Below are 13,871 nucleotides of genomic sequence, written 5' to 3'. Positions count from 1 at the left end.
AAAAAGATCCTCCCTTGGATTCATGTCAATGTATGGCAAAACCAATACAGTATTGTAAAGTAAAATAAAGTAAAAAAAAAGATCCTCCCAAAAAGATCATAGGCAAACTTAGTTAAGATTCTGAACTAGACAAAAATTTTAAGTTGTAAGTTAGAAATTACATAAACATCTGGTAAGTCAGGCAGGTTATGGGCAAAGGAACAAACTTAGACTGATGTCAAAGTTCTCTGAAATAAAGTATAGATATAAAGCAACATATTGTACCTCAAGAATTTTATGTGCAACAATTTTACATTCACATATGATGACAAAGGCAATCTTAGATAACCAAGAATTCAGAATATATACAACCCACAAGTCCTTCATGAATAAATTACTGAACTCAGATTCTAGTCAGAACAAATATGAATTGAAATTAAGAACTCAAGAACGGACTTTTATAAAAATAGGAGCAGAATAACTGAATCACTCTGCTGTACACCTGAAACCAACACATTGTAAATTGACTATACTCTAATAAAAAATAAAAACAGGACCAGCAGTTATCGCTAAAACCAAGTAAGGAGACTCTTAAGGCAAAGGTAAGCAAAAGTCTTAAAAAAAAATACAACAAATAATATTTTAACTTTAATAATAACCTGAACATGAACACTCAAATTATTTAATAAGAGACAAAAAGTGCAAATGGGCAGAAAGAAATAGAATTAGAAAGGTAGAAAAGTTTATGCTAAATTTAAGGGGAGAAGGACTCAACAAATACTGCTTCCTTTCGGCCTTTAAAAATCACAGAATTCTAGACTGAAGAATATTTTCTGAAAATGTATAGGTTACCAACTGCAGAAGTAAAAATAAAATGTATACTATCCAAAGCAAGGGTGAAAATAACCAGAGAAAACATAATTCATACAGCAAAGAGAGATAGGGAAAACAAAATAAGGAAGCATAAATTTAAGGAAAACATAAAACAGATGACATCAGGGGTGACAAAGGAAAAAGTAGCTTACCAAGTGAACCCAGGATGAGCAGAAATGTTAAGATCCACACAAGTATTCTCGATATATACCTGATTATCACCATCAAAATCATGGACAGAACTGTAGGGAAGATAAAGGACACACAGAATATCATTTGAAAACATTAGAAAATACAAAGAGAAACTCTTTCAATTGTTTTCTCCTAGGGAAAATAATTTGTTGCTATTGACAAGTTCATGACCCCAATTTTGGTAAGAATGGAAATTGGCTGCTTTTGTACTTTGACTTGAGTACTTGTGTCACTTGAACAGCATCACTTAAAACCAAAAGCACTTAACTGTGGGTTGATAAACGACAGAACAGAATACATGCAAATGCATATGGTGATTCAAAGACAGCACAGAACTGTTATGGATTCACCACAGGAAGACATCAGAACTCGCATGCAAACAGAGATGGCAACACATAAAGTGCAGAGAATGACATGCCATGTTCGTGACCAGAAAATTACCAAACACAGACAGAGATCAGTTAAATTAAATGCTACACTTCCTTGTGCCATCTATGTGTTTCAGGACCAACTTCTCTGATGTTTGTTTCAGCCAACAAGTCAGATGGTATATTATCTTTTTCTGTTTTTTTCTCCTCTAAAACTCCAAGATGTGGTCTGACTCTATAGAATAATACCCTGAAAACTACTGAAGTCAAAATTCCTGACCTTACTTCTCAACTGGGGTCAGGAGTCTTGATTGAGAAGCTCTTCAAAAAGGAGCAAAGCTTAGTTGAGTTATTTAGCCAACTCCTATACCCACCCCAATGTGACAAAATCTTGAGTGAAAAAAATCTCAAAACAAAAAACTGAGAGGATTTAACCCTTGCATAGGGAAATTCATTTCGGAAATCATAATTTGTTTATCTCTAATTATTTAAAGTCTTGTTTCACAAACAAATGAATAAAGATCTTAAACCTCAAAAAGAAAACTATTCTAATAAAACATGGAATTCCAATGACTTAACAACATTATCAGCACTACATTTCTAGGTTTGGATTTTTTTTCTTGGTTCAAGTATTCAACTATTTCAGAAATCAAATAATTTTTACATAAGGCTAGACTAATAGTCAAGTTTTCTTGGGCCATTTGCAAAGCCAACTAAATATTTGGGATCTGTGACTAGGTAATGTTATTGAGGTACTCACATTTGCAATAAATGTACAGGAACCAAAAACAGATGGGAGCGTTTCAAATATCACAGAAATAGCTTTTCATATGGACAGCATTATTTCAACTGAGTCAAGTACTACCTAAGCAAAAAGAAAATACTCTCTAATGACAAGACAGAAATACAGCTAGTCTTCTCAATGACTATAATTGGTGTTAACAGGCATAAACACTCATTTTACGTATATAATGAAATAGTTCTTTGGTTCCTACTACAGTTTACTTCTTCCATATAAAAAAGTCTATAAATTCTGATATGGCTACATACAGTTCTAGGATAATATAGGGAACTAAAAACTTGAAAATCACATTTATTTATTTATTTTATTACCTATATATTGACCGAAAAACTCACTGGCTAACAAGTGGAGAGTTCCTAATTTTTCCAGCAATACAGTAACATTAATTGTATCAATGAAAAAATTGTATAATCCAAATGTAACCTATCAGAAATTTATGGGTTTTGATGGAAATATATGAGAATATATAACCTCTTTTTATAAGCAAGTAAGCCTTTGGGAATCATAACTAAAAACAAAGGGGTACTGACTCATTAAAAGAAGCCTCCTATTATCATACTAAATGTTATTATAGACTTAGTAACCAAAGTTTGGGAATATACCAGTTTTCTCCAATGAGAGAAAAAGAAGGGAAATGAGTTTCAGATATATATATATATTCCTTTAAAAATATGTGTATACTTGTAACTATATATAATCTGAAACAATTATTTTGGCTATGGGAAGTTAAACAATTTACAAGTATCCCCAGCAGTATTCATATTTTGGTTAAAAGAACAGTCTTCTACTGTAAAACTATGTAATAGCTAATAATGAGAAAAACAATTACCTAGTGATAACAAGCAAAGTCCCAATATAATTTCTTTGCTGGTCATTACTCCACTAATCAGCCTGTGTAAGACACTATTGTCACTGACAAAGGTGATCAGGGCCTCTGCAAACTTGGCATAGCAGGAAATGTTCACAGGAGCACAGCGATGGAAGAATGGAATAGGTGCACTGGTGACACAAGAAAAAAAAAATCAGAAAAAAAATTACTCCTACTTAATATAAATGCCACATCAAACACACAAATGAAAGGTGAATATGACTGCAATACACTCCACCCTCCACACATCATATGGGAGCTAAGAGCTGTGAGCTTAATGCTATGAAGATGACTGTCATGGGGCGTGATGCAAATCTTACCACAAGCTTATCAAAGAGGGTGGAGTGCATATTCCAACAGAAGACATTACCCTCCCCTTCTGAAAAGAAACACACACACATATACACACATACACAACTACCAAAAACAAAACCAAACACTTAACCTCCTCAGCCTACACATCTATCAATCAAGAGGCAGATGACAAAACTTACAAACATATACTTTATTGAACTCAAAATTAATTTTTGCCATAAGCTATTTAAAAATAAAAAAACATATACTTTTGCTTGAAATGTGCCACCATTAATAGAATATTTGCTCTATCAGAACAACATACAAAACCTTAGATTAAAAAAGGTATTTGAGGCACCAGTTTAATAACTCATACAAAGTAGTCATACCAAGACATCAACATACAGCAGAATATGCAGCTGTTTGAAACAATAACTATGAATGCTAGCATATGGAAGAACTTATAACAATACAAGGAAAAAAAAAGAAAAACTTATATCTAATGTGATGATTACATCTCTGTATTAAAGATCTAAGAATGAGAACAGGGGAAAAACTCTAAAGAAAAATCTCTGCTTTGTTATATTCATGGGATTATGGACTATTTTCTTTTCTTTTTATATGTTATTATTATTAGGAGATTATTTGTGTCCAAAAATGAATCAACTATATAGGTTTATACTAGCTGCAGCTCTTACTTGTGAAGGAACATAGCTATGTATAAAGCATGGTAGAAGTATAGTTTGTTATAACATGGTTCTATTTTAGCTTCTGAAAGCATGTGTGCATTTAATTAATGAGAGATTTTAAGCAAAGCTCTATGAACATGCCCTCAGTTATGATTTGTTCGAATTCTAAAAGAGCCCACATGTGTCCCTATGCACAACACATATTTACATGTGCATTAAGTTAAAATTTAGTCATTACTAACATGAATCCCTCATTTTCAGAATTATGTATAGGACTTTCAGTCATAGTTCTGCAAAGCAACTTTGTATGACCTGAAGCAAAACACTGTTTTTGTTTCCTTCCTCAAAAAACAGTAAGAATGTATCTTTTGAAGTAAGAATATAAGTGAACTATATATTGATTTTCCTTAAATATTGGTACATGAGCACCACTGGGAGTAAGAATAAACATCTTCCATGCTGTTAAACTTTACGGAGCAATAAAATAATGTAATTTTAAAGATCTAGCCTTATCTTACTTATGCTTTAGAGTAAAATATATCCAAAAATGACAATGATAGGCATGCTTATTTTTTAAAACTGCTTCCAAATACAAATGTGGGTGTATTTGTATACACCTCCAAATGGTGTTGGGGAAAGATAATGCCAAAGATTTGATATTTTGACACAAACTGCAGAAAGCCAGAGCATTCTGATAATGCTTGAATTACAGGTATGTAAGTCACCATTTTTTGATCAAAAGTTGTTTCATGAATGATTTGAAAATATATATTAAGTTATAGATTGCTTTTAGATAAAATAGATTTAGTTAGAAATACTTTAAGAATCAAAAAACATTAACAAGTTCTTACTCAGTGGAGACTAACCTGGGACAGAAACCTTTAAACTAACAACTGTGTTGTGACCCACAACTGCTTTTTTCCTGATACTGTCCTTGCCAGGTTAATGTCCCCGTCTAAGGACTTCTAACCATATTTTAAGCCTGGTTCTCTATCCTTCAAAACTAAAGTCCTCTCTGGTCTATGAATGTCTACATCTTCATCTGCTTTATTTATTATCCTAAAATCTCTGATGTCAACTCTGTTTAACTCACCTGCCTCCAACCTTGAACATAAAATACATCCACCTAAGAACACTCATGTTCTGTTTGTAATTTCCACCAATTTTCTTGGTCTTACTCCCATTTTCCTTTTTCCTGTCATGTACCCATAAACCTCACATTCTGTCAAGAAGTGGCTCCTCCTAAATCTCCCATATCCTAACAGGATGTTGATATATTTTTTATACTCAGATAGAAATACACATCATCTCCAAAAGGGAGTGGAACCTGTGACAAAGGAAACTGGACTTGGGTTTAGAAGCCCTGGGTGATTCTAATATTATATAGCTGCAGGTCACTATGTCTTTCTGCTTTTCTCTCCCTCCATCTGTCAGCTGAAAGGGTAGGAGTAAGATCTCTGTAAGTCTTTTCACATCATCTTCATCATCATGTTACTCACAAGTCAATGATTCTAAATTAATATAAGCAGGATGCCCAGTAGCTTTAGCTTTTTTCTGCTTTTCAAACTTAAAATGAGGATAGCTGATTTGAAAAGGGAAGAATTATAGTCTTAAAATTCTAAGCCTTCATTTTTATTTAAGGGGAAAAACTGAGTGATATCAGCTCTGAACTTACCCTTTCAAGTCATTTGTATACTGTATATAAACACTTGGTCAATTAGAAAGAATACTTTTATAAGCATCCTTCAAAGAAGTGGAGTAAAGTAACAACAGTTTGTTGCCTTATAATTCAATCTATGTCAGTTAAAAAAAAAAATCTGACAGCTCTAAAATTAAAGGTATAAAAATAGTACAAGCTGATTAACTACATTGTCTATCTGATGGTCAAAATGGTCAAAGTCTGTTCTTGCGGTAAGGAATAACAGGTAAATCTAGTGTCACAGAATAAAAGAAATAGAAGGCAAACAAAAGAGAAGATAACATTTGGACACAACAGCAAAAATGAAATTAAATACTTAGCTTCAAAATAAAAAGTATTAGATTCCTTTGTCATTCTTTATTCTCAATTCAACTCTTTCCCAAACAAAAACAACTTGACCAGTCACAAGTTTTTAATACTTGAATTGCTTTACTATTTAAAAATTATAAGTAATCATGGCATTGAAATGGTTTGTCTTATATTTTACCACTTAAATCCCATGTGATATAATGAATTTAAGACGAGCTATCTGATTTTGTATATCTCTCAAGAAAAATTACACTTCTGAGAGCCTAGTACATGAGATCATTTCTGCTTTAGTGTCTAACCCAAATGACACACTCTGTGCTTCTTAATTAAGAGGAAAAGCATAAAGAATTCTGTTTATAGAAAGTCTTCTACCTTTTAAAGCCCACAGAATATTGAATCTTTAAGAAGTCAATGTCATCCCATTAGGAACTAACTGATGCTGTTTCACATTATTGAAACAGTAGTCAACAAGAACAAATGAATCTATAATGAGTCTTTTAAAGATTTTTTAAATTAGCCACTCATAAGAAAACTGTATCTTACCTTGGCAAACATATTGCCATTTATCTGCCTTTAAGTCCAGATTATCACAGTTAATGAGCTCCGTCAAAGTATGATGACAAACATATGCCTTCCTTCATAAGATGGAAGTCTGCACCTCACACAACTATTTCAAACCTCCAGGTTATAAATAAGCCATTACACTTGATTTCTAATTAAATTTTTTTAAGAAATAAAACAATTAAAAAAGGTTCTGGCAATATCTCTATAGCAGAGCAAAGGCAGGAAATAAGTAATCAAGAATCTAATGGCACTATGCAGTGATGTTCACGTTTCATTTTTTTTCTTTTCTCTCCTCTTTCATTTCTATACTCCCTTTCCCCCGCTTCAAACTAACTGTGGTATAGACTTTACAAGATCTTAAATTCAAATTCTGATTCTCAACAGTTAGTTGTGTGACTTCGAGCAATCTATCTAACCTTTCTCTTATAAGGGACAATATCCTTACAGGGTTTTGAGAGAGTTCAATGAGATAACACAAGAAACTTAAAACAGTGCTTGACACCCAATAGATGATTTGTAAGTGTTAATTCACCTTGATTCTTCACTTAAAAATGTAGATATATAGTATTTTTTTTCATGACTATTAGTTTCTTAGTTCTGTATCATGTTAATTCTCCAACACTTAGTGTCCTTTCTGGCCTCTGAAAGTATCAAAATAAATGTTTGTTTGATGAATAAGCTGAAGTTATGAAATCTGTTTCTAGTACTGCAGTTTTCTCTAGCTATACTCAGAACTTTAAGCATTATAAATATATAGGCTGGCTAGAACTCCATATGGCTACCATGTTCAGCATATCACCAACAGAGTTCTGAATCTGGATACAATATGGCCCTTTCTAGGCACTGGTTTGTAAAATTCAAAAGCTCTTAGGAACAGTAACCATTTGGCAATTGTGTGGCACTAGTGTTTTACAGTAAATTAGTTTACCACTGTTCTTCTTTAAAATAGACACTACCTTCATCTGCAGAAAGTTCCTGAGTACCCAGGACGGATGAGGAGATGGGAAGGTTTTAGACGTTGATATAGATAATACTCTGAGCCAAACACCAAGCACAATAACGTATGTTTAACACATAGTATCTTATTTCATTCTTACAGCAATTCCATGCAAGAGGTATTGATATTTCCACTTTATATATGAGGAAACTTGGTTTACTAAGAGCTTAACAGACTTGTGTATGCTGAGAGCCATTTGCCTGCATCACAGGTTTGCCTAGTGTTAATCAGAAGTGTTAGTACGTATAAAAAAGTCAATCAAAGTATAGTCCCTACTCTTTTTAAGGACAGAGACTAGATCTTACTCATCTTTGGAGATTTGGTATCTATGTGTGAAACAGGGTAGTGACCTAAATTTTTTATTAAAACAAATTTATTGTTTTCTGATCCTCTGACTTTGCTTTCCAGATACTAGATTTACTGTGTACAAGGTCTTGATTTGCCTTCCTTCTGTCAATTATCTCTTCTCATTTACTTTCCAAAAAGGTGAGTTCAGACAAAAGTGATAGATTGTAAACTACTAACATAAGTTAAGCATGCTGCTGCTGCTGCTGCTAAGTTGCTTCAGTTGTGTCCGACCCTGTGCAACCCCATAGACGGCAGCCCACCAGGCTCCCCCGTCCCTGAGATTCTCCAGGCAAGAACATTGGAGTGGGTTGCCATTTCCTTCCCCAATGCATGAAACTGAAAAGTGAAAGTGAAGTCGCTCAGTCGTGTCCGACTCTTCGCGACCCCATGGACTGCAGCCTACCAGGTTCCTCCGCCCATGGGATTTTCCAGGCAAGAGTACTGGAGTGGGGTGCCATTGCCTTCTCCTAAGTAAAACATGAGGATCTTTAAATAAAGTATAAACATTTATATAAGCAGTTTTCAGACAGTATAGATTTATCATTGCATCTTGGATTACTAAGACATTAGGGGATAACCATGCTACCAAACCTGTCCATCTCTAACATTCAAGCCCCTAATTCTATGTTTTCCGTCCTAGTGAATGCTTTTAGGATGCTGTACATGAGACATCCATGAGTATGCAGCCAAGACTGGATCACCCAGCATAACCAGGAACAGGGAGTCCTCAACATGGTAGAGTCAGAGGTCAAAGGTGCAGAAGGATATGCAGTATGAACTGCCCTCTACCCTAAACCCACGTAAATTATACTAGAGCAGGCAACTTCATTCTCATACCATGGCTTTTTCATACCTATTATATTTATGCCTTAAAATAGTGACTCTATACTCAAATATGCATTTAAAATAGGCGTTAGCAGTTGAGTAGATAAGAGAACAGAGCTTTTCTTATTTTTACATTGATAATTTTCTCTTTTCTTTATTGTCACAGCCTCCCTAATATTCTCAATTTTCATGACTGGAGTCTCCCTACCTATTGGTCTAAGCAGATAATTTGTAGGTCCTTCCTATTTAGTATCTTTTAAAACAGTCCCATTGTTTTTATATCTGTAGGCTTTAAATTTTAATTTCAACAGCAACTTGACAAAACTAAAAGAGCAGGAAATCAATTAATATGTCCTTGTCAACTTTTCAACAGAAAATTTCAAATTCAAGTTAATGAAGCATAAGTAATACCCCTAAGTCAGTTGAAAGAAAGGTGACATAAGGTAAGAATTTTAACCAATAGCTTTCTATAATATACTAAGATACAATAAAAAGTGGTTTTGACTCAGTATCCCTGGGAAATATTCATGTCATACATGGTTAGTGATATATGCTAAGCTTCTTAAGATCAGATATACTCCAAATAGTGTATACCTAATTCTGAAGATATATTCTACAGTGCTTGAGAAGCTATTTCCTTTTTAAAAAAAAATCAATTTATAATTTTAAAATTTGCCTCACTTAAAACTACTCTGAGATCTGTCCAAAAAAAAAGAAAAGATATCTAAGGAATTCCCTGGCATCCCAGTGGTTAGGACTTCATGCTCTCACTGCTGAAGGCCTTGGTTGATCCCTGGTCAGGGAACTAAAACCCCAGAAGCCCAAATCTGTGTGACATGGCCCCAAATTTTAAAATTCTTTCAAATAAACAATATTTCTTTGTTTGTATCCATTACATATAGTAGGTACTTAACAATAAATGTTTGTTGATTAGGACAAACAGCTTATTACAGAGAAAGTACCTACAGGATATAGCCAGAAATAAAGTATGGAGACTAATCACTGGCATATTTTAAATTTATAAGGGTAATTTAAAAATAATACCAGTTAGGATGATCAACTTCAAAGAAACTTCAAAGAATCTTTTGAAACTGTGAGACCTGACTTCCAAATTTTGCTATAAGTTTTATAGTATCAACAGCTTTCTATACTTGAAAACTATGACATTAAAAAAGTGAGGGACTTCCCTGGTGGTCCCATGGTTAAGCCTCTGCCCTTCCACTGCAGGGTGCATGGGTTCAATCCTTGGTAGGGGAACTAAGATCCCACATGCCACTAGGCGTGGCCAAGAAATAAATTAATTAATTAATTAAAAAAATTTCTTAAAGTGAGCCCCCCAAAGAAATTTAAAGTATTTGAGAATGAGAAATGTTGTTTGCCTGTGTGTATGTGTGTGTGTGTACTTTAAAATAACATGAAATTCATGTTGTCATTTCTATTACTTCTTTAAAAATTGTAAAAGTACTGAAACTGGGCAACAGGTATCATCAAGTCACTCTTTTCTCATAACATATACAGTTTAAAACCTACCTACAAAAACAAAAGTCACAAGTTAATGAAATACAATAAAATTTACCTCGCTGGAACAGGTAGTTTGGGGCAAAGACCTTTTACTTTTGATGATGCATATTCAGAAGGCTTTAGGTCATAGCTGCATAGTGCTGAGCCTGTTGAAAGAAAAGCTATATGTTAGCTAGCAGAACAGAGTCTGAATAAATTCTTTTCTAAATTTTCTAAATTCATTTAAATTTTATTTTATAGGTTAATATTAATTCAACATATACAACTTTCAAACATTATAGAATTAATAAAAGTTTGATTTGGTCTAATAGTATCGATCCTCAATCATTTGAAACAGACTCTTCTCTGGAAACTTATATATAAAGTTTAATTAACAGTATTAGGGTAATAACAGTAAATACTAGAGCATCTTCATTGAGTGTCATATGTCAGGCCCTATATAACATACATACACACACATATAATTTTATAAAGAGTCAACTTTCATTGTAACTGACCCAACTCTGTCCAGATATGTCTTCAAACAATGGAAAAAACTAACATGATAAAAATTCTCCAGAAGAAACCAAGAGTTTTCGCCAGCCCTAGTGCTTCTGAGGGTTAGGCTGAAACCAGCCCATTTGTGAGGCTCGTTCGGTTCCCCATGCAGGTTTCTCATCCCAAGAGAACTGTTGGGATGAGCAAAGGACCCGTTTCCTCCTCCCATCATGCTGTGAACTCACTGGTGGGGTGAACTTCTTCTCTCTCATATATATAAATTATATAATTTACTTTAACTTTACTAGGCAGGCATTATTAAGCCCACTTAACAGAGGATAAAATAGAGGCTAAGCGATAAGGTAAATAACTGACATAGCTAATAATCAGTAAAGCTGGGATTAAACCCTAGATCTCTTTGGCTACAAAACTCTTCTTCAACTACATATGTCATCTCTCCTTCCTATGCTTTCCACTACTAAATATTTAAGATTACTTCATATAGCACATAGTATTCAGATAACACATTACTTTTTTCTTATGTAAGAGGCATGAGACAGTAACTGTAAATAAACTGAACTAACTGATCAAATCAATCAATTGATCAAAGAGTCTCAGTTTTCAGATAGTTTAAAACAGCTTAAATTCAGTCTTAGATTGGTTATTTTCTGACTACATGGCCAATACATACATACATATATATATGGGCTTCCCTGGTAGCTCAGCTAAAGAATCTGTCTGCATTATAGGAGACCCCAGTTCGATCCCTGAGTTGGGAAGATCTGTCGGAGAAGGGATAGGCTACCCACTCCAGTATTCTTGGGCTTTCCTGGTGGCTCAGTTGGTATCTGCTTAGAATCTGCCTGCAATGCGGGGGATCTGTGTTCAATCCCTGGACTAGGAAGATCTCCTGGAGAAGGGAATGGCTACCCACTCCATTATTTTCGCCTGTAGAATAGTCCACAGGGTCATAAAGAGTTGAACACAACTGAGTGACTTTCACTTTCATTTATATATATATATATATATATATATATAATTTGGATGGATACAGTACACCAAATCCTTGATTAAGTCTTATCCAAACAACATGCTAATTTTTCAATATGGCAACTATGATAAAGTTCATTGTACAAAGACATTGTTAGCTAGGGACATTTAGGCTTTAGTTCTAATTTTGCTCAAACCAATTATATTATATCATGTAAACTGTTTGTATTTCATTATTGACGTTCTTACTAGGTTACTAATTTGGGCAAATACTTTATTATTAAATACAAATAGAATGGCTTTGCATTTATATTATAGCAATAATGAGATTTTACACTGTATCACATGGAATATGTTTAAAATATAATGTGAAGGCAGATTTTAACACTGAATTAATTGTGAAAACATCATGTGAGGACATGAGAAGGAACTAGAATGGAATACAGAAAAAAAGATTTGTTGGGACAACAAAATGGAGAGGTTTATTTCATTTACATGTTATGCTTTCAATTTACATCTTATACTTTCAATCAAGAGAGTTTGAGAAAGCCACAAACCTGCACTACATCAGTAATGCTGCCCCCAAACCAACCTGTTAAGTGTTTGAATATGTGGGCTTAGTAGCATATTTACATAAATACATGTAGCATCTATTTTATATCAAAATATCTCAGGTAATTGGGCAGTGTAAAATAATTTTAAAGAGATACTTGAAAGTTGCATGGCATTGTTCTTCAAGATTCTGCAGCTCTTAAGATAGACTCAATAGGAAACTAAGTTTCTAAAATTGTTTTTTCTATCATTCTCTTCCATTTTAATGACTTAGTTAAACATGAATATTAAGCATCCAACTTCTAAAATCAGGCTTTCATGTTTAAAGGTAATACCACTAGATACTATTTATAGCAATTTTAGAGAAAATATGACAGCCATGGCAAGCAAACACTTTAGATTAATTGTAAAATAGTTGGAGTCCTATTACAGAATTGCTCAAGAAAAAATAGCCTCTGTGCCAGTAACTGCAGGGCAAGCACCCAATGTGACCATCAACTTCCTGATCTGAACTGTCAACTTACTTCTTTCAGAGTCCAAGATGGAATTGATTTGCACAACACGAAAGGCCCTAACTAAAGCATATTGTGTCAGTGCTGTCAAACACACTGCTCCATTTGAATTCAGTGAACATAATCTTCATCCCCACCCTTTTTTCATTTTAAAAAAGGAGGTCAGCAGGTGCAACAGAGTTCAATTTTATAAAGACTTTCCCAGGATAGTGCTCAATGAAAGGATAATAGCCTTATCTCTGATGGTATTCTGGGACAGAGGCCAGTACTAAATAGATTCTGTACTAAATAGATTAAAGGAAAAAGATCTTTACAATGTGCTGGTAGTAACAATCAGAAGAAACCTTATATTGCTTCCTACTTAAAGGACTGATGGACAGAGAAGCCTCAACGAAGAACATTAAAACAACCCAGAAATGGCCAATGTTTTACAAGTGTTTCTCTTTTCATGTGTATTGCTAATGTATTTTTAGTGAACTCTTAAGGTAGTATCTATTTTATTTTTTTTAGTAGTATAAGTATAGACATAAGATGTCTGGTTATAAACAGCAAGATAATTTTTTTCTTCTACTGCAAAAAAACAGGGAAATAACCGTGCTAGAGTAATGAAAAGTCTAAAGCAAAGAACAGAAGCTTATCAAAAGCATATCAGAGGCAATCCATGCAACTCAGCCAATGTTATTCAAAAGCCATCAGAATGAATGATATAAGGAACCTAACTTGGGTATATAAGCATTTATCTTGGTAAACAGTTGCTATAGTCCCCAGAATGTTAACTACTACAATATTTCAAATGTCTTATAATAGTTAATTATTTATTTTTTAGCTCAATATCACTTATAACAACTTCACTAAGAGGTATGTTTCCATCACCATGCTCCAAACATTACAGATGAAAAAAAGCAAGTCATATTTCCAAGGCCTTTTAGGAAATCACTGACAAACTAAGAAATAGAATTCTTTACCTGCAGCCTACAATGCTTCTTCTGTGTCTTTCCTAATAATCATAATC

The 13,871-nt window shown here is 33.8% G+C and overlaps 1 protein-coding gene across 3 annotated transcripts in view; it reads right to left on the bottom strand.

The window, feature by feature from the left end:
* Positions 1-13,871, bottom strand: part of SLC44A1 (solute carrier family 44 member 1) — a 218,240-nt gene that overhangs the window by 88,894 nt on the left and 115,475 nt on the right. For all 3 annotated transcript variants that reach the window (XM_052644681.1, XM_052644682.1, XM_052644680.1), the window contains exons 5-7: positions 10,384-10,474; positions 3,044-3,213; positions 1,005-1,094 (exon numbers count right to left, since the gene is read on the bottom strand). In XM_052644681.1, the coding sequence (XP_052500641.1) occupies positions 1,005-1,094; positions 3,044-3,213; positions 10,384-10,474 (351 nt within the window). The remainder of the gene's footprint in view (positions 1-1,004; positions 1,095-3,043; positions 3,214-10,383; positions 10,475-13,871) is intronic.

The sequence above is a fragment of the Budorcas taxicolor genome, chromosome 8 (assembly GCF_023091745.1).
Source record: "Budorcas taxicolor isolate Tak-1 chromosome 8, Takin1.1, whole genome shotgun sequence".
NCBI lineage: Eukaryota > Metazoa > Chordata > Mammalia > Artiodactyla > Bovidae > Budorcas > Budorcas taxicolor.
The sequence above is the reverse complement of the archived record's forward strand: the minus strand, read 5'-3'. Positions and strand labels throughout refer to the sequence as shown.